The following is a 26,403-nucleotide window of genomic DNA, read 5'->3' as shown; positions in this document are numbered from 1 at the left end:
GAAATTCAACTTCCCTCCATTTCTGTGTGATCATTTTGGGTTGAAAATTCAACCTTAAATGGACATGGATAGATGTGTCTCCCCACTGGCTGCTCAGATGGGGGGTCCACTTACCCTCGCCCAATCTGTATATTGTGGGAGATGCTATTTTCTGCCCTCCCCATCTTCCTTTCCATCAGTCCTGCCTCCTTCGCCTGCAACTGACCCCACTTTCCCCTCCTTGCCTTTTATCATCTCACCTGCCATCCACCTTCTGTCTCCATTTTCTTCCTTCACTTCATCTTCGTCATCATCTTGGTTTTATTTATTATTTGTATTTACCATAGTGCATTGGACACCCAGACACAGACCAGGACCCCACTGTGTCAGGTGCTGTACAAACAGAGGACAAAAAGATGGTCCCGTCCCCAAAGAGCTTACAATCCTAAGTATAATATGAAACAACAATGAATACAGACAGATAAGGGAGTACAAGGAAGCAGGGAGACAATATTGGTCAGCATGATAGGCAGTGGTCTTAGCACACCAGTGGCTTAACCATTGTCAAGTTTTTTGTAGGCATCATAGCAGAGGAAAGTTTGAAGGAGGATAATGAGATAGCTTTGTAGATGTTCCCAAGCATGAAGGGCAGCATCGGAGAAAGCACAGACGTGCTCATTTGAAAATTTAGCAAGTGGCCAATAGAGGCTGGCACCAGAGGCTGATTGGTGGCAAGAGTTGATATTGTGATACTGACTGAGAAATTATAGAGGAGGATAGGCCAGGAAGTGCCTTGAAAGTGAAGACAAGAAGCTTAAATTTGATAGGATTAGAGAAGAAGGAGCTAGTGGAGGGATTGATATAGTTGAAGCAGTGGATTAGGCAGGCTGGTGAGTCAGCAGCATAGAGATGGTAGTTGAATATGTATTTACAGATGAGATTACGCAGAGATAAAGTGTAGAGGGAAAAGAGAAAGGGACCAAGGACAGAGTCCTGTGGAACCCCCACAGAAATCTGGAGAGGGGATAAGGAGGATCTTCCAAAGGATTTGCTGAAGGAGTGATTAGAGAGGTCAGATGAGAACCAGGAGAGGACAGAGTTACAGAAGTCAAGGGAGGATGAAGAGTTCATGAAGAAGACATGGTCAGTGGCAATGAAGGTGGTTGAAAGGTCAAAGAGGGTGACGATGGAGTAGTGGTTCTGAGCTCTGGCTAGGAAGGGGTCATTAGAGACTTTGGCAAGAGTGGATTCAGTGGGGAGCAAGGGACAGAAGATTGATTGGAGAGGGTCTAGGATGGAATCGGAGGAAAGGAACTCCAGACAACAATTAGAAACAGAATGTTCAATGATTTGAGAGATGAGAGGGAGAAGAGAGATGAGGGCAGTAGTTGGAGAGGCAAGTAGGGTAAATAATGGTGTGGGTTTTTTTTAAAGAAGGAAGAGACAAAAGCATGCTTGTATTGTGAGGGGGAAAAGTCAAGGAAGAGTGAGAGGTTAAGGAGAAGAATAACTGAGGGGATGCGGCCGGTTGCAAGGAATGGGATGGGGTTACCAGGGCAAGTGAAGGGGTTAGAGAAAGAGAGAAGCTGATAAATTTCTGTGATTGTGACCAGGGAAGAAGGAGGAGAGAGTAATAGGAGGGGAAGGAGGAAAGGAAGGCAACCCAAGAGGGAAGGGAGATGTATTTTGTCAATTTTCTCTTGGAAGAAATCTGTGAGATCCTGTGCAGAGAGAGCAGTGGAGTCAGGAGGAGGGGAGGGTTGAGAAGTGAGTCAGAAATGGCATATAGGTGACTGGGATTGCAGATATGGGTTTCTGTGGGAGAAGTAGGAGAAGTAAGAGTTGTTCAGCAAGGAAAATGGTAGAACAGAATGTGGAGAGAATGAATTTGTAGTGGAGGAAGTTGGACTGGTCACAAAATTTCTTCCAGACATGCTCTGCCCTGTGAGAGCAGGAGCTGAGGAAGTGGCTGTTGGAGGAGGAGCCAGGTCTGGGGATGATAGGGGAGACCTTGAAATGGAACAGAGGGACAAAAAAGCATGGAGAGACTCAACAATCATATTTATGAAAGAAAGGGAAGAGAGGGCAGAGAGAAGAGGGCTGAGAGCAGTGAAAAGCTGATGGACTGGAGGTCAGGGAAAAGCTGAGTGACGGGGTTGGGGGGTGGGTGGGGCTGACGAATGATGATGAAAGAAATAAGTTGACGGTCGTAGAGGAGGAACTCACCAACAGAAAGATTAGAGAGAGAGCAGCCTGTCTCCTGAAGTCTGTCTTCCAGGACCCCGTGACAATCTAGGAAAATATCTGTAATATCTTTTATGAATATTATGTGTGACTCAGTTTCCCTGTTCAATTTTGTATGCTGCCTGACTGAATGTATAGAGCTAAATCAAAGGAGCCTATAAGGAGGTTGTTACAGAACCTAGCAAGAAGGGTGGCACGATGATAGAGATAACTCACCTCATATAAGTAGCTTCAAAGGAGTTAAGATAACAGTGACTGGGCTATCAGTTGGTGGGAGAATTCACCTAGCTAGCTCCATCTAGGATAAGCCTGAGATCAGAAGAGGATGTAAGCCCTAAAAGACCCTAGAAAAGGATGGTTTTTGGTGGATGAACTGAGAAAGGCAGATCAGAATGTGTCAGTTTGACTGAGACACTCGGAGACAGAGGGAGAAGGCTGTAAACAGTGTGGGGGTGTTCCTCCCAACTCAGAAATGGGGAATAAGCCACACCTGCCTGAGCTATGGTTGAGGTAGCATTTAGGTAAGGGAATATGGATGCAGGCTTCTGTTTTAAATCTACTTCTCTAAGCGCTGTATACCATTAGTCAAAATAAATCATGCTTTGTTTTGAAGAGGCTGTTACTGTATCACTGTAAACGTATGCTGTCACAGACTCCAAAGGAGAAACCCTTGCAGGGTTCAGTCCCAGATGGACCTGCTGAATTAGTCGTGGTTGGTACCAGCGGGCTGTAACCCAGGTCCTGAGCTGAGAGTGGGCAAAATGTGGAATTCCACTCCACTAGAGGTAAAGGCCTGAGGCATGACACCTGTGGTGGATGCACTCAGAGAGACCCCAAAAAGGAACAACAGTAGAGTTCGCCCACCACGTCCCTTCTTCTCCTTCTCCCCTCCCACTATTCTCCCGAGCACAATATTCTCTCTCCTTGCCCCCCATGTTCCCTGACCCCTATAATTTCCGTATGTATCCTAACAGTAGCCCAGGTAAGTATTTGAAGCACGTCTCAAAAAACTGCAGTTTGTACCAGTCGCAAAGAGAAACAAACTGAGATGTGATTCCCAATGAACCACGCGTGAAAAATACCATAGTAGAGTTGGATTTATGCCAGTATTCATAAGCCGACCATATTCCTTCAGCAAATGATTGTGTGATGCTATCATGGCAGCTTAGCTATTACGTTTCTTGCCAGGCAACAAGGATGAATAGAGGATACCTAAGTATCAGTGTCAACTGGTCTTTAATTTGAGGAATAATTGGCAGAATCAGAGCCAAACATTCATTGCAATCCCCTAAATTGCGGTTTGTGAGCAGGTCAGCTTGCCACACAAATAATATACAGGGCCAGACACTGCTAGTAACTCCTATTTCTATAGGGCAAAATCTTGAGATATGCTGATGACCAGCTGAGCGCCTGCAATGCCCAGTGGAATTAATGGAGAATTGGAAGTTCTTCATGCCTCTCAGGATCTAAGAATGTTTTTTCACTGATGGGAATATTTCCCCCAAATGGAGAAACTGATTTAGAAAAAAAGCATTGCCACATAAACCCATAAAGTGGTAAATTTTGCACTTGATTTAGCCATTTGAATGATTTGATTAAATATATGAAATCAGAGGTGCACATTTTCAGAACTGCATGGTATCTTGTCAAGTACTGACATGTTTATCATTAATAAATCCATAGTGATCAGTTTTTTACATGAGTGATTTATCTCCAGAGAATTTACAAAATACATAACCTACAGATGCTGCAAAGATGAGTACTATAGAAAGCTGTAAATTAAGTTGATACATCAGATTAAAAAAAGCAATTTCCTTTTCCTGCAAGGTGTCAATTTGTATTTTTCTGTACTGTTCCGTTCTTATTATCTAAATATAGAAATGTACGTTGAAGAATATAATTGTTAAGAACATAGAGATCTTCAGAAATGACCTAAACAGAAATTAATGACATGTAGTGAAAAGCTGAGTTCATATTGTTGTGGTCACAGTTAAGGCTGCTATGTGCATTTTGATTTTTTTCTTGTATATGCTCTTCACAAGTCCCAGTGTAGGAGGAGGGTGGGGCATATCAAGGCAAGTGGACGGGCCCACTGTACATATCACTGCTGCCACATAAAGGCAGCTGAGGACAAGCTGCTGTAATTTAAACCTAAATTATGCTGAAGGCTACATGGGTCACCAAACCAAATCAAAATCAAAAGGGTGCTTGAAGTCCCATTAGCCTGCCTTCCCTGGGTTGTACCAAGAGATGCAGCGTACTCACACATGATCTATGAAAGAAGATATGATTTCTAAAGTCTGAGAAAGAACTCAGGATGCCCTATGTTTTTATAGCACCTCTGTGTTTGATGTTGTTAAGGAACAGATGTCTGAAATCTAATCTCCTTGTTAATGCAGTTCTTTGTCTTAGAATTTAATTAAATGTAGATTTTCAGCTTCTTGTGCAGGGAAATGCAGACAGTACCAGATTATTTGTTTAATTTGTTATAGCTGATCTCATTCATTTTGAGCTCAAGTTATATGCTTTCTTCTCTTCCTCTTTGTTTAGAAAAAGTTGGGTAGGTATTGTGAACATGAAAATGAAAGATACCAAGTATTGTGAAATATTTTGCCTTGTGGCTGAGCAAAATTTTCTGCTTTATATGCAAGTGTATATTGTATTACGTTTGTATTTAATTTCTGTGCACTCTTTGTAGGCTGTCACAATATTACTTATGTGGCTTATTGTTACTTTAGAATGATCTTTATAAATCTCTCATAAGTTTTGTAACATGTTATTTTGTTTGGCTTTACAGAAATGCATTAGATTTAATCCTGAAGCTTCAGTGTGGGTAGCAAAACAACGAATTTTATGCACTTTGAATCAGAGTTTGAAAGATGTCCTGAATTATGGGCTGTTTCAGCCTGCCAGCAACGGGAGAGATGGGAAATTTTTGGATGAGGAACGACTCCTTAGGGAATATCCACAACCAGTGAATAAAGGTGTTCCTTCCTTAGAGGTATTTTAATACAACTGTAATAATTTTAAAGCTTTACGATCTGAAACATTTTTATTTACGGTATGATATGTATATATAGTAAGTCTTATTTGAGGTTTCTAAATGGATGTGAATTGCCAGGTCACTACTCCCGGATTGGGACCCACCATTTGGAAAACACTGCCCTGGGGAACCTTTAGTGGACACTAGCTGGCGCTACATGGACCAATTATGGCACTACACATCAGAGTGTTTTAGAAATCACCCTCCCACCCTCGCCAGTAGTGTGCATTACCCCACTGCTCAGACAAGCCCTTAGCATGAGTAATCTAAATTTTGAGTAAAATTAGGGAAATTGGAGATTACTGTATCTTGAAATGTTTTTATATTAAGGCTATTCCCTAACTCACACAAATTACTCTCTGATTTTATATGTAATACTTCCTACATTGAGTCAGTAATTGCTCAACTTTCTCTTGAGGAAAGGCCAAAAAACTATAGTAGACAGGAAAAATAAGTGGAATTTTTAGGTCTGACATCAATAGATTTACATTGGTGTAAAACTAATGGAAGTGAGAGCCCTACTTACTCTCCCAGTTGAATTCTGAGGGTCAGTCACTGATGTTTCTGCTATAACCCTGAACAAAGTAATAATCACTATATTTAAGTCTACTGTTTTCCCCAGTGCACTTGTTACAGTACTGTTTTAACTGTACAGGACTTGCCAGCAGAATTCCTCTATGTGCAATAAATGGGGGAAGGGTCCTTTTTCTCTGCAGAATTCAAGTACATGGCATGTAAAGGATAAAAGTGTTCTGCCTGAAAAGCTGATATTCCGGCCCTATCCAAAAAATACATAGCACTCTTTGAATTCTACCTAGTAAACAAAGATCTATTTTTGTCTCTGTTCACAACATGTAATTACCAGTTCAGAGAAAATTGTAGCATGTTGAGAGCATGAACAGTAGTTACAGTAGAATCTTAATGAACACAAAGAGACTGAAATACCACAAAAAGCTAATATTTAAAAAAGGGGAGAGAGGGCTTTGAACTTCAGACATAATCAAGAAAGATTATGGACCTGATAGTAAAGGGACTTTGTGTAGTGACACACAAGAAGCTTCTCCAACATTGCACAGTCATGCAAAAGCTTATTGTTCTAGGGCACACTCTGCCTGGGTCATGGCTCAACCCTCCTGCATTGGTGTACAGGGTGGGGCCAGCAGACCAGAGCAAACAGTCTACTTCATTCATTAGGATGGAGTAGATTATGCATCACAATGAGCAAGGAGCACAATCTCCCCAGCACTCCTTCCTGGGGCACTGCAGCTCCACACTGCCCCTTTACAGGGAGGTGTCATAAATTCCACCATCTAACCTTGTGAGAAGAGAGGTGGGGGTGAAATCTGTGTTTAAAAATACATTTTACATGAAAGCCAATTAATCACAGAAGAGCCATTTAGCATTCTAATGAACTGTAAATTGTGGTGTGCTAGATCAGTGGTAAATAAATATCATGGTGTAATGGTGACCCCATGAATTTTCAGCTTCTCTGTCTGCTCTAGCAATAGGCTAAGTAGTCAGAATAAAATAATAAATAATAAAATGAAATAAGAACTGTCCTCAGCTGTAACCTTTATGCACATGAATAATCCTTATTCACAGCAGATGTGCCATTAACATCCACAGAACTACTCCTATGAGTAAGGATTTTCAGGAATGAGTCCTATTTCTGAGATTCAGAAATGTTCTGCTGTGTTTTTGTTTTTTTGGTTTTTTTTAAATACATGTTTTAAATTTTCACATGCCTCTGCAATTCCTTTTTCTGTCTGTGCTGGAAGTGAAAGTGCTGAAATGTCTTTAGGGAAAGCTCTTCACATGGTATTTCCAGTTCATTAGTGTAGATTCAAGGGGCCAAACTCATTCCTCATGTAATTTCATTGACTTCTCTATGCTTATACCAGGTATGAATTTGGCTTATAAGGATTGTAGAATTTCAATAGTACTGTTCCAAGCATTCTAACATCTTGGGGTTTATTTATTTATTTGTTTATTTAAACTTAGTCCCAAGCCCCCTTTTTTTTAAGTTTGCCCAAATCTACATTACTGTTAACAGATGCCACATTCTGATAATTTCAGAGCTTTTTCACTATTAAATAAAATATTAAATTTTGACTTAATCTATTTGTTTTCCTATCAGTTTCGGTACAAGAAGAGAGTGTATAAGCAATTAAATCTTGATGAAAAACAGCTGGCCAAGCTTCATACAAAGGTATGTCCAATTTGCTGGTGATAAGGGAGAGCATCCATTTTCTGAAAGTACTAAGTCAGATGCACAATGACCCTCTGATTAGAATCCTTTGATTCTAATGACAGTCTAAAAAATACATACAGAGTGCAGCCTGGATAGTTCTAGCATTGATCTTGCAGATCTCTGTTCATGTGAATAGTCCCACTGAAATCAAGGAACTGCTTATATGAGTAAAGCCTGCAGGACTTGGATTTTATATACAATACACCAGGGCTTCTCAGACTTTTTCATGTAGACCACATCTAAACAGAAGTTGTCTCGTGGATGTCTTCCCCTCCCACAACTGACTGGACAACGCGAAGCATCCTTGCAACAACTAAGGCAATTGCTTAAGTGGAAAAGTAATATTTAGAAAAGTATGTATTTTAGCATCTGGAAAATTAGGGGGAGATCTGCTTCAGGTGACTAGCTGAGCAGTCTGCAGACCACCAGTAAGTGTCCATGGACAGCGAGTGGTCCAGTGACTACAATTTGAGAATTTTTCTTACAGTATATTTCATATGTTTGACCAGGGCCGGCGCAACCCATTAGGTGACCTAGGCAGTCGCCAAGGGTGCTACAATTTGGGGGGCGGCGACCGTGGCGGTATTTCGGCGATGGGACCTTCCGCCACCTAGGGCGGCAGAAAAGCTGGCGGCGCTCCTGTGTTTGACTTTGCCATAAATTTACAAGTGATTTTATATGAACTTCATATAATTATATAAACCCAGCAAGTTTTCAATATATCACCAGTTTTATAAATACTGACATACATATCTTTAGAGGCCTTTACAGGTTGGATTAATTATGATCTCCATCTTATCAGTCTAATTTCTTTATGAATAGGACTTCTAGTAATTTTTTCCTGAATGTTGTAAGCAGCATATTCTTGTTTTTAATTTTGACCATTGCATTCCATAGAATCTATGCTCTGATTGAGTACAATTTTAGGGCAGATCCTCAACTAGTGTAAATTGGCACTGTTCTATTAAGGTCAATGGAGCTATGATGATTATACCAGCTGAAGAGCTCAGTCATAACTGGAATATTCTTCATACGATCTGAGGACTTTTCAGTCGTCACTCTTTGTTTCAGGCTAATTTGAGAAAATTTATGGATCATGTTCACCATCTCTCAGTGGAAAAAATCACCAAGATGTTGGATCGGGGACTAGACCCTAACTACCATGACCTAGAGAGTGGAGGTAAGAGATTAATGAAATCAACAGCATAAAGCGGTACGCATCCTGGTTTTACTGTATAAACAAAACCAAATTCTACCCGCTGAATCTATTGCCCTTTAAAGTCCCGGTCTTTAAAACATATAGCAAAACATATAGTTCCAATATGTGAAGGGGGTAAGTTAATAGTTTATGATATTCTTAGGGCAGTGTTTTATATGTTTTATACTTAAAAGCTAACAAAATATTTTTGAAATATTTGTAAATACTTTTTTTGGTTAAAGTTGCTTGTATTTTTCTCACACACTATATTCTTTTTGTCTTTAGAAACTCCTCTAACTTTGGCAGCTCAGCATGATACTACTCTAGAAGTAATCAAAGCTCTGAAAAATGGAGGGGCACATTTAGATTTCAGAGCCAAAGATGGAATGACAGCTCTGCACAAAGCAGCTAGAGCCAAGAACCAAGTAACCCTCAAGGTAAATTCTTTCAGAGCCAAATTATACATTATTTTATACAGAACAATATATAAAGGAAAATGCTTTGGAGTTAATTATCATATTGTCCTTAATGGATCTTTTAATTTGTGCTTGCTTAAGTATTTACCCCTAGGCTTTTGACTTTCAGGATTTGCATTCAACAAAGGGCCCTTTCATTTCAGAAGCTTATGTTTCAGAAGTGATGGTGAAACAGACTTTATGTTTATACTAGAGACCTTAAAGTGGCACAGCTGTACCAATGCAGTTGGGCTGCTGTAAGATCTCTCGTGTAACTGCTCTATGCCGATGGGAGAGAGCTCTCCGGTCGATATAATTTAACCACCCTCAATGAGCGGTGGTAGCTTTGTTGGCAGGAGAAGCTCTCTCACTGACATAACTCTGTGCACACTACCACTTATGCTGGTGAAACTTGTGTTGCTCAGGGATGTGGTTTTTTCACCCCGAGTGATATAAAATTTTGCTGACATAAGTGGTAGTGTAGACATGGCCTTAACCTTGTGCACTGATAAGTGGTGTAAGATCTGTCTGCAGGAAGTGGGAGTAGTGTTATTGCTGTTTATTTGTCTTTGAAAGTGAATGCCAATAGCATGGATTATACATTTTATCTTTTTAATACTGGCCCCTTTTGTTTTTTCTTCCTGCTCTAACTGGTATTGTTGATTATTTTGACATTCTAGATGAAATCTTGTGCTTATGAAATTCCATTACTTCCTTCTGGACAGGATTTCAAATTACACAATATTTTTGGTAAGGTGCACTGCAATTGAAGAGTGGCCAAAAGCCACAACTTTATTAAAACACCCAATTTCTCAACTCAATAACATGATGGATAGTGGGCAGTCTTTGCTACTCATTCTGTTGCTGGAGCGCCTGCAGATTCTCTGAGTACCAAAGCTAGGACTTCACATAGTGCACCAACTGCCTGAATTACCATGGGCCTTTGGCACTGTGCCATAGCTCTTCTGAGGCTGTCTGTACTGCAGCCCATTCAGCCAGCTTGTATAAACAGTAACAAAAAATGCCTCCTACTAAACAATACTTTGGAAAGGACATTCAATATACAAAGAGTCCTTCAGTTATTTGCTCAGACATGTTCACCATTTATAATTACTTGTAGACCCTTTTAGAGCTTGGAGCATCTCCTAACTACAAGGACAGCTGTGGATTGACACCACTATACCACACCACTGTAGTAGGAGGAGACCCTTATTGTTGTGAACTTTTACTTCATGAACATGCTACAGTCAGCTGCAAAGATGAAAATGGATGGCAAGAGATTCATCAGGTATGAAAAATTACTCTTCATTAGATTTTATATTTACTGCTGCGGGGCTGTGAGGTCAGGAAGAGGCCTAAATCTGCTCAACAGATTGCTTTCCCAGGATTTTGCTTATTGTGTGGGACTCTGTAAAATCTTTTATTGGAAGATATTTAATTTATATATGCAGGGATTTCTTTTTCCTCTGTTTTGTTTAGCACCATGGAATTTGCTGTTAGTGAAGTGACTATCCAGTCTGTTAGAGTTTAGCAGCAGTCAAGCCTCACAGTTTCTATGGACATAGTTGCACAAATTACTGCTCCAGCTGGCTGATCTTGCACATTCCTCTAGCGGACTCTTGGAAGTCTGCATTGTAGCATTCTGTTACGAATGCCCCACTCCAAAAATATTGCCGGATCTTTCTTTTTCAGATGCCACTTTCCATTTTCTTGGTAATGCTGCTTGTTCCTTTATACCAGAAATATCTTGACCTTAGTCATTGGTAATAATATAATGAATATGTGGACATAAGTCCTGCCTGACTCCGGAATCCTTTAGTGTGCTGTACTGAAGGATGTTTCTCACTGGTTCACCCTAAACAGTTCAGAATATGAGTTTTGCTTCCACTCTTCTAGATAAAAAGTTTCAAGTGACATTTCCCCTTTCTCCATAACTGGGTCTCCCTGACTGCTCTGCTCAAATAGTGTTCAATATTTGGTAGGCAGATACATTTGCTGCCATCTGGTCCACATAAGAGAGTGATTTAGGGCCTTGTTTAGTCTCAGTATGCCCTAGGGTTCTGGTGATCTCTTGAGCTAGACAATGGTGTACCATGATTATTTTTCAGGTATAGCTTGTTCAGCTTTGCAACAACAACCAGGAATCTTTCTTTGGGAAATGATAGGCATCCTGTGTCTGTATTCCAGAAGCCTATGTATCTCTTTCGTTATAGAAATCCATATAATTTGGTAAGATGCTTTTTGGTTGAGACTTGTTTTTTCTTAGGCCTCTTCTCCTATGTGTTCTCCTAATAAGCCTGAATTTCCTCTAAGACCTTCAAATAAGGGATTTAGCAGCAGTGTGCTTAATGCACATGAAGTGAAGCAGTGGGTTGTGGCATTCTAAGTGCAGTCACTGTATTAAGAGAAGGAGGTATGTAGCTTACAGGAAATCAGCATAAAACCGGTAACATCCAGCATTGCTGGTGTTTCTCTAGGCCAGGGGCTCTCAAACTTCATTGCACCATCGCCCTCTTCTGACAACAAAAATTACTACATGACCCTAAGGGGGGACCGAAGACTGAGCCTTCCCAAACCCCCTCACCCCACGTTGGGGGGCCGAAGCCCAAGCCCAAGGGCTTCAGCCCCTGGCGGAGGGGCCTGTAACCTGAGCCCTGCCACCCAGGGCTGAAGCCCTCGGTCTTGGGCCTTGGGTGGTGGGCCTCTGGCCCCCTGGGCCCCAGGAAGTCTAACATCAGCCGCGACGACCCCATTAAGATGGGATCATGACCCACTTTGGGGTCCTAACCCACAGTTTGAGAACCACTGCTCTAGGCAAAAGGATTGGAAGGATTGATGCACACAGATTGTGGTATGGCATCAGATATTGGGTCATTTTGTAGCGCTAAAGTCGTGAGACAAGAAACGAAGGAAGCTCTGTGTATGTGTGTGTGTGTGCATGTGTGTGTGCACGTGAAAAAACTATAGGAAAAATTTCTTTCCTCAGTATGCTCTGGAACTTGGATGAAATGCTGTATATGGTGCATAGACCTTTTGATGAACCTCTCCACAGGGCTGAATTTCCCACTTGGTACCTGATTCTCTGAGTTCTTGAGCATATTTATCTCTCACTGCCATTAATTGGATCTGATGGTCCTCATCACCTTGCCAGTTTGGATCCTTGGAAGGTTTAGATGCAGAATTACCAGTGGCCTGGGGATAAAGTTTTGGAGAGAATTAAAGTTTAAAAAATAAAAATAAAAGGGCAGTAAGATTCCTACGGAAATGTATCAGAGATACTGTAGAAGCCTCTTCTGATATGCATCAGAAGCAGCTCAGTACCCTAGTATATTTGAAAATTCCAGCAGTTTCCCATGTTCAGTGTAATTATTTTCTCAGTCTGTCTTCTGTATGGATTAGTTTCTTGGTTACTGCTAAAATGAATTGGTCTGGTATTCATAGATTCATAGATTCTAGGCTGGAAGGGACTTTGAGAGGTCATTGAGTCCAGTCCCCTGCCCTCAAGGCAGGACCAAATACAGTCTAGACCATCCCTGATAGACATTTATCTAACCTACTCTTAAATATCTCCAGAGATGGTGATTCCACAACCTCCCTAGGCAGTTTATTCCAGTGTTTAACCACCCTGACAGTTAGGAATTTTTCCTAATGTCCAACCTAAACCTCCCTTGCTGCAGTTTAAGCCCATTGCTTCTTGTTCTAGCCTTAGAGGCTAAGATGAACAAGTTTTCTCCCTCCTCCTTATGTCACTCTTTTAGATACCTGAAAACTGCTATCATGTTCCCGCTCAGTCTTCTCTTTTCCAAACTAAACAAACCCAATTCTTTCAGCCTTCCTTCATAGGTCATGTTCTCTAGACCTTTAATCATTCTTGTTGCTCTTCTCTGGACCCTTTCCAATTCCTCCACATCTTTCTTGAAATGCCCAGAACTGGACACAATATTCCAGTTGAGGCCTAACCAGCTCAGAGTAGAGCGGAAGAATGACTTCTCGTGTCTTGCTCACAACACACCTGTTACTACATCCCAGAATCATGTTTGCTTTTTTTGCAACAGCATCACACTGTTGACTCATATTTAGCTTGTGGTCCACTATAACCCCTAGATCCCTTTCTGCCATACTCCTTCCTAGACAGTCTCTTCCCATTCTGTATGTGTGAAACTGATTGTTCCTTCCTAAGTGGAGCACTTTGCATTTGTCTTTATTAAACTTCATCCTGTTTACCTCAGACCATTTCTCCAATTTGTCCAGATCATTTTGAATTATGACCCTATCCTCCAAAGCAGTTGCAATCCCTCCCAGTTTGGTATCATCTGCAAACTTAATAAGCGTACTTTCTATGCCAATATCTAAGTCATTGATGAAGATATTGAACAGAGCTGGTCCCAAAACAGACCCCAGCGGAACCCCACTTGTTATACCTTTCCAGCAGGATTGGGAACCATTAATAACTACTCTCTGAGTATGGTTATCCAGGAAGTTATGCACCCACCTTATAGTAGCCCCATCTAAGTTCTATTTGCCTAGTTTATTGATAAGAATATCATGCAAGACCGTATCAAATGCCTTACTAAAGTCTAAGTATACCACATCCACCTCTTCTCCCTTATCCACAAGACTCGTTATCCTATCAAAGAAAGCTATCAGATTGGTTTGACATGATTTGTTCTTTACAAATCCATGCTGGCTATTTCCTATCATCTTACCACCTTCCAAGTGTTTGCAGATGATTTCCTTAATTACTTGCTCCATTATCTTCCCTGGCACAGAAGTTAAACTAACTGGTCTGTAGTTTCCTGGGTTGTTTTTATTTCCCTTTTTATAGATGGGCACTATATTTGCCCTTTTCCAGTCTTCTGGAATCTCTCCCATCTCCCATGATTTTCCAAAGATGATAGCTAGAGGCTCAGATACCTCCTCTATTAGCTTCCTGAGTATTCTAGGATGCATTTCATCAGGCCCTGGTGACTTGCAGGCATCTAACTTTTCTAAGTGATTTTTAACTTGTTATTTTTTTATTTTATCTTCCAAACCTACCCCCTTCCCATTAGCATTCACTATGTTAGGCATTCCTTCAGACTTCTCTGTGAAGACCGAAACAAAGAAGTCCTTGAGCATCTCTGCCATTTCCAAGTTTCCTGTTACTGTTTCTCTCCCTGAGCAGTGGGCCTACCCTGTCCTTGGTCTTCCTCTTGCTTCTAATGTATTGATAAAAAGTTGTCTTGTTTCCCTTTATTCCTGTAGCTAGTTTGAGCTTATTTTGTGCCTTTGCCTTTCTAATCTTACCCCTGCATTCCTGTGTTGTTTGCCTATATTCATCCTTTGTAATTTGTCCTAGTTTCCATTTTTATATGACTCCTTTTTATTTTTTAGATCATGCAAGATCTCGTGGTTAAGCCAAGGTGGTCTTTTGCCACATTTTCTATCTTTCCTACCCAGCGGAATAGCTTGCTTTTGGGCCCTTAATAGTGTCCCTTTGAAATACTGCCAACTCTCCTCAGTTGTTTTTCCCCTCAGTCTTGATTCCCATGGGACCTTGCCTATTAGCTCTCTGAGCTTACCAAAATCTGCCTTCCTGAAATCCATTGTCTCTATTTTGCTGTACTCCCTTCTACCCTTCCTTAGAATTGTGAACTCTATGATTTCATGATCACTTTCACCCAAGCTGCATTCCACTTTCAAATTCTCAAAGAGTTCCTCCCTATTTATTAAAATCAAATCTAGAACAGCTTCCCCCCCAGTAGCTTTTTCAACCTTCTGTAATAAAAAGTTGTCTCCAATGCAGTCCAAGAACTTATTGGGTAGTCTGTGCCCTGCTGTGTTATTTTCCCAACATATATCTGGATAGTTGAAGTCCCCCATCACCTCCAAATCTTGGGCTTTGGATGATTTTGTTAGTTGTTTAAAAAATGCCTCATCCACCTCTTCCATCTGCTTAGGTGGCCTGTAGTAGACTCCTAGCATGACATCACCCTTGTTTTTTACCCCTTTTAGCCTAGCCCATAGGTATATCTACCTATGTGTGTTCATGGGCAAATATCCTAGGGTCAAATCAAGTTTTCTGACCTAAGAAGAATGTTTACTTTTCCTTCGTCGTAGTTTTCTTAGTACACAATTCTTTTCCTAGTAGGTGGTGGTTATGAGTTGCAAAGTTTGGACTTGGATTCAAGCTTTTTCAGTGTTCCAGGGTGTTCAGATCTTGGTTATTTGTTTGGGTCCATGTCTATTAGGAAGTAAGTAAAAGGGGTTTATCCACCATTATAATTGGTTTGGGGGGGTAGATTGGAGGTAGGTAAGCATTTCTTTTGATTCCCTCAGAAGTCTAGGTGACAGTGATGGGGAGGAGCTTTTCTTTCAAGGATTGGTCTCACCTGCAATATCTGGAAGTACAAAGAAGAAACTTCTCTGTATGAAAACCCAACTTCATAGATTTATAGTAATTATTTCTCTCACTGAAAGGGGGCTGTGTTTTCCAAAACCACCTTCTTGATTTTAATCCTAGATAAATCAAGTAAATTTACATCTGGATTATGGGTTAATTGAGCAATCCATCCTCAGTAAGCAACAATGTCAGTACCCCTCTCTGACATGTGAAAGATGGCAGTATAAAGCTATCCCATCTATTATCTTTTTTGAGAGATGTGAAGTGACTTAGGATAGTAAAGAACTCATTAATCACAGCATGGTTTCTACACATTTACTAAAACAGTCGTTTAGACGCAGATTCACAAATGTATTAAGTACCTAATTTAGGCACCTAAGTCTCAGTTCTAGCAGACACTGCAATCCACAAAACTCCTGCTCAACTGCCATCTGATTCTAAATTCACTTGGTGCATAAATGTTCACTGTAAAAGTTCCCTAGGCACCTATATTTTTGCCTCTCTGCATGGGCACTACTGCTTCCCTCTAGTCATTGGGGGTACCAGCAGGATCCACAATCCTGGGAAGATGTGGGGGGGATGCCTATCTCACCTGCAAAGCCTGATCCAGTAGGAATGCACTGAGTGCACCCACTGGATTAGACCCCATCAAAAATTGAGTTGGTGTTGCCTCCCTTATATCTTTAAGTGGTTAGAGCACTCATCTGCAATGTGGGAAACCTAGGTTCAAGTCCCTTCTCTGTCTGGTGGGGTCTCCTACCTCTCAGGTGAGTGCCCTAACCACTGGACTATGGGATATTCTGATGTGGGGCTGCCATAGTCTCTCCTGTTGAAGCTGTTCCACTTTGTCTCACAATGACTGTTTTAGTATTTATCCAGAGAGAGAGAGAGAGGTCTAGTCCTCTTGCTCCAATGACTGACTAATTATTTATGGAAAGTGCAACAGCTTCAACAGGAGAACCTGAGGCAGACGTACATCAGAATATCTGATAGCCCAGTGGTTAGATCACTCTACTGGGGGTGGGAGACCCCTGTTCAAATCTTTTCTCCCATCAGGCAGAGGGGGGGAAACTGAACCTGGGTCTCCCACATCCTGGCTGGGTGCTCTAGCCACTGGTCTAAACGTTATGAAAGGTGCTATTTCCTCCTTCTCTTTCATGTGGAGTTAAGAAAGTTCCTAACTCATCTTGCAAGAAACAGCATACACACCTCCAAGAGAGGGGTTCCCGGCTGTGGATCACAAGCAGAGATAGGTGTCCCCTGAAGCCCAGACTTAAGCACCTAACTCCATGAGAAGGGTGGGGTTTAGCACATCTCTTACATCAGCATCTCCCATTGGGTAGTTAAGGCTGCTCCCTGCTTAGCATGCTGGCTTTTGTGGATCACATTCTGAGGTGCCTATCTCTCCCCATATGTTGTAAGGGAACCTAGGCACCTAGTTCAGGCTTTGTGGCTCCCATTTTAGTTCCAGTGATTTCTTAGGTGCCTAAAAGTTAGGCGTCACAATACTGAAATTTTCACAGAACCCCCTTTGAGGTAGTGTCATAGGCTGGGTGGCCTTTTAAGGGGAGACAGGCTAAGCCCTGCTTGTGATATAGCAACTATCCATCATTTGATCCTGATCTGGCGGCTTAATTATCCTTAGAAACCCCAGCTATAAAAGGTCAGGGAAGACTACAAGAGAGGAGAGAACTCAGCAGAAAGGAGATCCACGAGACAGGAGGTAGAGTTCCCTCTCTCTCTGGGAAGAGCCTGCTGAAGGCAAGTTGAAGAGGACCCCAGGGATGGAGTTCGTCTCTGTTTTGGCTCCTGGAAAGGGGGAAAGGCCCAGGGAGGCAGCACTGTGGGTTGGTGTTCCAGGGGAGGAACAAGGAGCTGGGAGGACCTAGGGAGAAGCCTGAGAGGTCTGGGAACCAGAGGAGAGGCTATATTAACCACAGGCTACTGGAAAACAGCACAAGGGGTTTGGAGGTAGCAAGTAGCCCAGGGAAACAGCAGCACATCTTAAAGAACAGACCTGGCTGCTTAACATGGGGTCTCTGGGCCAGCAACCAGACCAGAGGTGAGGCTGGGTTTCCCCTACCAGCCCTAAGGAAGGGCATAACCCTCTTCCCAGCACAAGGACTGTTGAGCTGAGGTGGGGAGGGGCTGAGGACTGACACCAGAGGACGGGTTGAGGAGTAGCCGTAGAGGGGTGAAAGGATCTCTTCATTTGGACTTTTAGTTGGACTTTTATGACCTCCAAAGAGGTCTGGATTAGATACGATTTAGCTGGAAGGATAAATTATGGACAGAATAGGCAATTTGCAGCACCAAACAGCAGATCAACAGGGGGTGCTACAGGCAAAGACTCTTGCACACCATTACGTGATATCAGGGGGAGCCACAGCAGTCCATGGAAACTCTTACAGATAGGGAAGCATTATTAGTCACATTTTACTGATTAGAAGACAGACACAGAGGGCTAAAATCAGCTCTAGCATGAACAGTCATATTTCCTGTTTGCTTAAATGGGAGCTGTCCCCTTATTTCAGCCCAGAGATGGAGTGATTTGCCCAAGGTCATGTAGTGAGTCAATAGAAAAATTGGGATTAGAAACCTGAGATTCCAACATTTTAGTCCTTTGCATGCCTGCACTCACTAGCTGGTTGACTATTGGAGAGGCAGGCATCTGAATTCTGGAACTCAGTATTTATCTATCCTAATCTAGACTGTACTTGTGAACACAAATATATGTTATCATTTTGCAGTGATAGATTTGGTCATCCTATATGGCTGTTCCATTTGCTCCTTGGTGAATTATATCTTTCTGATGCCTTTTAGAATAAATCTTTCTATTTTCATTTGATCTGTTTTTTCCCCTCTACTTGGGCAAATAATTCATAATGAGTAAACTATTTAACAAATATTGATTCCCCCACCCCGCCCTTTCTGCTTGTGAATGGTCTGTGACCAGAGACAAGAATAATGGTCTACTAGTTAGGGCACTAGCCTGGGACTTGGAAAACCTGGCTTCACTCCCTGCTCTGCCATAGGATAATTGAGTGATGTGGGACAGGTTAATTAGCCTCAGTTCCCCATCTGTAAAATGGGGATAATAGCACTTCCCTGACTCGCAGGAGTGTTGTGAGGATCAATACATTAAAGATTCTGAGACATTCATGTACTATGGTAATGGGAGCCAGATAAATCGCTAAGATTGATAGACAGAAATACTGTGATTTTTTTCCCCTCAGATTTATTCATTAATGAAAATTATTCACCAGATAACTTCTGTGAATAATTCATGGTCTCATTCAATGAACAATTAATTCCACCTATTCAGTATTTGAAATTTGAGCCGTGCATCTGGCCAAATAATTCACAGGTTTTCTCTCTTTGGATCAAAGTCAGACCCTCTGTATGCAGCACCTCTGCATTTATTGTTGAATCTCAATCATCTTTTTCTGAGTTATGTTTTGCAATGATTTTGACTCTTCTGTATATAATACACCTCTACTCGATATAGTGCTGTCCTTGGGATCCAAAAAATCTTACCGTGTTATAGGTGAAACTGTGTTATATCAAACTTGCTTTCATCCACCTGAATGCACAGCCCTGCTCCCCCCCCCCCCCCCCGGAGCACTGCTTTACCGCATTATATCCGAATTCGTGTTATATCGGGTCAAGTTATATCGGGGTAGAGGTGTACATATTTCTGAAATACACTCTTGTAGCTCTTGTGCTCACAAATTGGAGGAAGATATTCAGAAGGAAACAATGTTGTGAAAAATTGACTTAAAATACTTTGGCTAATCTAATTCTCCAACATATTTTCACTTTTTAAAAGCAGTGTTCAGAAATCAGATCATCTTCAGTGCCATCTAGTGTCACCTTTCCAAAAAATCTTGATTTTCTACTCTAATGCTCATAAACAGAAAATAAATGCTTTTCAGCCAAATATGCAGCATATTAATTTACAGTCTCAAGGTTTTTAATCATAGTTTTTGCAGGTGAATGAATATTTTATCTTGGTTCTGTTGTATACAGTTCCCACTGCATTAATAGGAGTAACAAGCCCATGCTGGTAGATAAATAGTTCCAAATTATGTATCTTATTGTATCTTAGGCTGTTATCCTCCAAATTCTTAAGCACACGTTTAACTTTATGCACACAAGGACTTCCATTGATTTCCACTTTAATGTGCAAACTTGAGCTCATGTATACATTTTTTACAACATCTGGGTCCTATGCCCCAATTGGGCCTCTATTGAAGCTAGTGGGAGTTTTTTCCATTGACTTCAATGGGAGGTGGATCAGACCCTTAACTTGCTCAGTTTCATATTTACTATATCAAAGATTATTTTCATTTCAAATCTTACTTCCATTTTAAAGTGTTTTTTGGAGCCAACCCAGGCACCTTGTGTCAGCTGTTGTGCACAGCATCCAAGTGTGGGTCCTGAACCCTTCCTGTGGTAAACGTAGGAACACTGCAGAGACAGCATTCCTAGCTCTTGGAGAAGGAAATGTGTCACTTGGTAATGACTGGCTTCATCAGATATAGAAGCACTCTCTTAGGAGGGCCAGAACTGTTCCAAATGCTACTGTACTGAAAGGAGGATTATTACAAGGTGGACCTTAGGAGGGAGAAATAAAGGAGGGGAATGATGGAGGTGGTGTCTCTTGGTGTTCCTACTGGGACTCTAGAATCATACGGAATAACTGAGAATTAGGCCATAAGGATGTAGCATATTCTTGTATGAAGAAATGTGTAATTGGGATATTTACCTGATACAGTAAGACTATATAGTAATCAAAATGTTAAATTTATGTCTTTATAGGCTTGCCGATATGGACATGTCCAGCATTTAGAACACTTACTTTTTTATGGAGCAGATATGGGAGCACAGAATGCCTCAGGAAATACAGCATTGCATATTTGTGCCCTTTATAACCAGGTTAGTTATTATTCTTCTATAGCTTTGTATTTCTGTGAATTTTTGAGGAGTTTTTTAAAAATAATCTTTCATGAAATGTATGAAGTAGAATAGAACTGGAACTGAAATTTTCTTCCTGTGGAAAATCTTGCATTTATGCAATTTTTTTCATTCCAAATTTGGAATGAATGAAAATTCAGAAATGTGAAGTTTTCCATGGGAAATAAATTTTAGAAAAATTTGAGACCAACGGGGCAGCCAGGGAGCTACAGAGAGTTTATCGGAAACGTAATTTAGAATTAAATAAGAAACACTTACAGAAATACTGAAGAAAAATTGTCTCCATTGACTATGCAAAGTGGGCCTAATTCTCCACTGCCTTGTATCTTATGTAGTCATTTACAACTGTGTAAAGTGGATAAAAAATATAACCATTCTGATTTGATAGCATTTTGCATTAACTTTGCATATGTGTGAATCAACTCATATAGGTAAGATCCAAGTCTGGATCTTTATTTGCTAATAATTGATGGGAAATGCATACACCCAAGTTGGAGATCAGCATTAATTATCAAAAACTATTACAGAAAATTTGAAGTCCTCTTTGAGAATGGATTTTTGCCCTACTGGGCCATATTCTGACTTTTCCAGCACTTATATAAGGGCCAGATTCTGCAAACGTACTAGCATAAGGTCTTGTAGGATCCATCCCTAAATCCAGAATAAACCCATCAAAGTCAATGAAATTACTCTAATCTATGCTGAAATAAATCAGATCAGAATATGTCCCAGGGGATATATCTGGAATATTGGCGGTTTTTCTGGGCAGGTTTAACTATTACTGATTAGGTTACTTTTCTCCAGTAATAAGGCCCCAGTTCAGCAAGGCATTTACAAAAGTGCCTAAATTTAAGCATCTGAATAGTCTCACTGACTTCCATGGCACTGCACACACTGACCATAAGAAGACTATTCAGATGCTTGAATTGAAGTATGTATTCTAGGTTCCAATTCAGTGAGGCATTTAATGATTAATTGATGGGAAGATAACAAAAGCATTAGCGCACTAGTATAGGGCCAAGCAGGGTGGATTTGATTTAAACCATGATTTAAATCAAATTGATTAAAATCTCTAGTCAGGAAGACTTGATTTAATTGTAGATTTCTACATAAAAGTGCATTCTTGTTGGTTGTTATAACCTTAATACATATTCTTCACAACTCAGAGATAGATGTAGTTTCATTTTTAGAAGGTACACATTATACATTTTTAAAGTGATTTATTTTGAAAACTTTTCAGATTAGTTTTACAGCTATATCAAAAAATGAATGATTGTTTGGTTATTTCATTTACCAAAGGTAATTGAAGCAGATATTTATGAAGTCATTGGGAGGTGAACTATCTCCAGTTCAACATGTTAATCATTAATATTTGGAGGATTTTCTTGCCATGCTATATTAGGAGGAGAACATCACCAGACAGACGTTTACATTGTTTTATTTAACTAAAACAGCGTTATGTATTCTGGATTTTTTTCTTCAACAGCAAACATAATATTTTAACAAAACAAGCATGTGAATTTTTGAATTCAGTTAAGCATTCAAGTTTTTTAATATCAGGTTTGTGTTTGTTAAAATTGTTTTTAACTAAAATAGTTAAATGAAATATATTTAAAAAAAAAACAAAAATTAAATCAACTATGTCAGCCAGGTCAACATGAGAAACTTAAAATATTGGCTTCTGCAGTTAACTCAGTCGTCTTCACCTTCATTTTCCTGTTTGTTCATAATCTGGAAAAGAAAAACAAGTTTTCCTGCTTTTTCAGGTCCCAAATGATTTCTCAATTTGGAATGAATTAGTTCAAAGGAAGAAAATTTTCTTTCTACACCAGCAGAAAAAGCTACTGCTATTAAAAGTGAGATTATCACTCCAACAGTCTCTGAATCCAAGTGCTTAGGTGACTTCTACCAGTTCACTGGTGTGGCTTTCTTTAAAACATCATCAGCAAACATATTTCTTGAATGGTTCACCCTGAGCTCTGAAATTTATTATAATTGTCATTATGGAGGGATGATTGCTGGATGTCCATGTCATAGCCAACTCCTCTTCTTCAGCAGTTAAGGTTTGACTCTGGTACCGAGTACTGAGAATATTTGCAAGAAACTGAGCTGGAGATAGTGCTTGTCCCATTTGTTTTTTAATGCTTGTAATTTAACTCTGTCATTGCATATTTCTCTTTTTAAGATCTCACTCAGTTCCTTCCAAATTTCAACAGCATCAGCAATAAAACAGCTATTTCCCCGCATTTCGTTCAAGGCAACAGAAATAGGCTTCAGGGTACTCAGCCTGTGTTCAACATTTCTCTTAAGCCCAATATTGAGAACTTTGGCTGTGACCATGCCATCTATTTTTTCACGATTTTGTTCACAAACTGTCATCAGATTAGGCCAGTTCTTGATATAGCCATCGCACGTCTTGCAGGAGAGTTAGCTTGGTTCCTCACACTTTTTTCATAGCAGCTGCTGCAAAGTGGTTGTTACGGAAGTATTTTGCAATTTCAACAACATTAGCCTTTATTTATGGAACACTGAAGTCTTTGGCTAGGAGGTGCATCAAATGAGTACTGCAACCGTATATTATTAGCTTGGGACTCTTCACTCTCTTCTAAATTTCTTCTCATCTTGGATATATTTGCAGCATTTTCTGTGACCAAGCTGCGTACTAGACATTTCCATTTTTTTTCACAGTTTGTTATAGCTTTTACTGCTACTTCTTGTAAGTATTCTGCTGGGTGTGCATTTCTTGATATATCAGTTGTTTCTGTAAGGAAGACATTTCCTTCTTCTGTTGTCACACAAGCACATACAACAAGATCGTTGTGGACATTGCTCCACCCATCAAGACTCAGGTCAACAATTGTACCCTCTAGACCTTTTGCACACTGCTTAATTTCTCATTCATACACTTTGTCCTGCAATTTGCCTGCGACATCTGCTCTGTTTGGTGGACTGTATCCTGGTCTTAATGACTGAACCATGTTAATGAAGTGTGGGTTCTCAATCATACGGAAAGGAGAGTTTGTTGCATAAACAAACCGGGCAATTTTTTCATCAATTACCTCTTTTTGTAATCTGCTGGTTCTTATCACAAACTTATCTACGGTTGTTTCTGGATGATGGAGATTTTTTTTTCTTTTTGCTATAGGTGATATACTGTAGCTATGTAACATACATGATGTGACTGAAACACTATCTTTGGCAGATAACTCTGAAGCTATAGAAAATGATGGTGATCTTGAAGGTGAATAGTCTTCAGAATCCTGTATGTTGAGGATGGATTCTCCTAAGCAAAATAAGTCAATGCAGTTATTTAATTATTATTACCATACTGCTCATTGTATTCACTGACACTCAGTACTACTTTAAAGGTGAAATTGTAAAAGGAAGATCTGCCTATTTCAGCTATTTATTTTTTATCATAACTGCACCTAAAATGATAGTACCATAGAGTAACAACTATATATTTTTGCTCAAACATGAGAATTCAAGAATACTACAGAAAGAAGACAGGCAGTCCTTAAGAAAGAAGTATGAAATAAAAAAGTTTACCAACCTGAAGATCCTGCATGTTCAGACATGTTCCTTTCATCATCTTTAACGCAGCTTCTTCCTGAGAAGGAACACTTCTCATAATGTTTCATTCGGGCAACCAGGTCTTGCATTTCTTTGTTGCACTGTTTGCATTTTGCACACATGCCTGTCTTACCCACAGGTAGAGAAACTTCATTAAAATATTCTCAAACTGGGTCTCTTTTAAGGCCTGCTGCCATTATAGGTTTTTCCTTCTAGTGAGAGAATGGTATGATAGATCTCAAATCAATGAAGGCTACACTCAGAAAGACCTCAAGACTTCTGTAATAGGCTGCTCAAACAGTTTCACTTTTGTTTCTACTGCCTGTCCCTCCCTTCTCACATTTATCTCCAGACTTCTTCTCCTTGTCCAGATCTAGTCCGCCCCCAACAGTCTTCTATTCATTGAACTTTTTGAAACTTTGCACTTTTAGAGAGAGGTAAGGGATTGACTCTGTGTACACAAATTTGCAGAGGGACGGTAGGGTTGAGGTCTGTTATTTCTCACCTCTATATATTATTTATTTAAAAACGTTTTTGCTGTTAACAAGCATGTTAACTCTGAAGACACAAATCCACAGTTTGAGAACTGCAAAACTAAGCATGTCTGATGGTATCTTCTAGACTGAGCACTGAGTCCCATTGGGTAGATAGAAAGATTAACTTAAATTATCTATACAGAAGCCCCAGGAGCCCCATAAGATTGGGTCCCTAATCCATGAACTACTGGAGCTCATTTACAAAACTTTTCTTAAAGAGTACATGAATATATTGTCTCATACTATACAATTAGAATTTATAATCCCTATTCCATGATGAGATATCTTTGAGCTATAATGTATCTTAATTAAAACAATCTTTAGATAGGTTTTTTTCCTAAAAAAAAAATAACATTTTATCAAAAAAAAAATCCAATTAAAAAAATTGATTTTTATCTAGCCCGGGGCCAACTTTGCCCTCACTTACATCTGGCAAAAGGATTGCATGAGTTGTAGATGGTAGAAATTTGACCCCGAGCAGATAAACTAAATAAAAGGCTGCAAGGAACACAGAGCTGAAGCTCTTAAAATATAGCTCTCTACATCTGCAGTTGTTTTGAACAAATCTTCTTTTAATAACTATGGGGCAGACTGCAGTGAGTGGCTATGTAAGGGAGTAAAGGGATTTAAGATGCCATCCATCACTCTGAGTTGGCTGTGCAGGGCTTACTCTGGTCTTGAATCCAGACATTAGGCAGAGAGCAGAGGTTGAATGTCTGATTCTCTTGCCTTGCATGCAAGTGCATAGGGAGAAGTGGGGAGTTGGCTGAGCCCTCCATGCACCAGTAAGCAGAGCTAACTGGACGTGGGGACAAGTTTGGTGCTTTTGGTAATGGTAATGATGTAGCCTATTTTGCCAAGATCTCAAGAGGGGTTGGAAGTCAGAGGGATGTCCAAGTTGAAGTTCTTGGAAGAGACCTTCCAACCCCAATTTTCTATGATTCTGTGATTCTTTCCAGAGCTGCTACTGGAGCATCACATTTTCTCAGGAATGAGAGTAAACTCTCAATCTAATCCTCTATTGGGAGTGAAGTTTGGCTGCATCATGTCTGAGTTGCAGTCATAGCAATGAGCTGCTACTTGTAGATATGCTTCCCTCCTTACAGCCTATTGTTTTGAATATTGGATATGCAAATTCAAAGGCAAAACCTTCTTGCTTTATTTAAGCGAGTAACTTTGAGAGGTCAATGGGACTACTCCTAAGTATCGGCAAATAGGGCTTTGTGCTTTTATTTTCACATTGGGTCATTTTATAACATTTCAACGCTATATGTATTAAAACCAGGTTAGGGCACTGTGCATGGAATGCTGCATTGCGTTAGAAAAACACAAGTAATGAGACATGATTGTAACTAGTAAAACATCTGTTAAAGCATCTGTTTCTTAATTAATTACCATCTTGATGGAAAAAGCCGTGTCAAAGCAGATTTCTTCACTTCCTTTAGTATGTCTAAAATATCTTGACTTTTTCAAAAGAGACGATTTTTGGAATAATTTAACATTTTCAAACATCAGCTTGGCTTAAAGTACGTCTGTCAATTGATATTAGTTATTAGGAATCCAGTTCTGCAAATCCTTCCTGCTGACTGCAGTGCTTATTGTTGGTTGCGGTATTCAGGTAACAAGGCAATGAGAGCTGTATTAGATAGAGTGCTCAAGGCTTTGTCTGGACCCACTGTTGTAAGTAGGGCCATGGCCAAAAGGGCATAAGGGCCAGCACAAAGCCTATGTGGTGGGGTATACAAACCCCACACTGGGCTGGAAG

General features: G+C 40.3%; 1 protein-coding gene across 9 annotated transcripts in view; it reads left to right on the top strand.

Annotated features, from left to right (window-relative positions):
* Positions 1-26,403, top strand: part of SHANK2 (SH3 and multiple ankyrin repeat domains 2) — a 640,917-nt gene that overhangs the window by 120,678 nt on the left and 493,836 nt on the right. For all 9 annotated transcript variants that reach the window (XM_065592634.1, XM_024100174.3, XM_005304567.4 and 6 more), the window contains 6 exons: positions 5,021-5,224; positions 7,404-7,475; positions 8,589-8,697; positions 9,001-9,152; positions 10,291-10,458; positions 20,374-20,490. In XM_065592634.1, coding sequence (XP_065448706.1) covers positions 5,021-5,224; positions 7,404-7,475; positions 8,589-8,697; positions 9,001-9,152; positions 10,291-10,458; positions 20,374-20,490 — 822 coding nt within the window. The remainder of the gene's footprint in view (positions 1-5,020; positions 5,225-7,403; positions 7,476-8,588; positions 8,698-9,000; positions 9,153-10,290; positions 10,459-20,373; positions 20,491-26,403) is intronic.

This window comes from Chrysemys picta, chromosome 4 (genome assembly GCF_011386835.1).
Source record: "Chrysemys picta bellii isolate R12L10 chromosome 4, ASM1138683v2, whole genome shotgun sequence".
Lineage (NCBI taxonomy): Eukaryota > Metazoa > Chordata > Testudines > Emydidae > Chrysemys > Chrysemys picta.
Note: the sequence above shows the minus strand (reverse complement) of the source record. Positions and strands in the feature narration are given on the sequence as shown.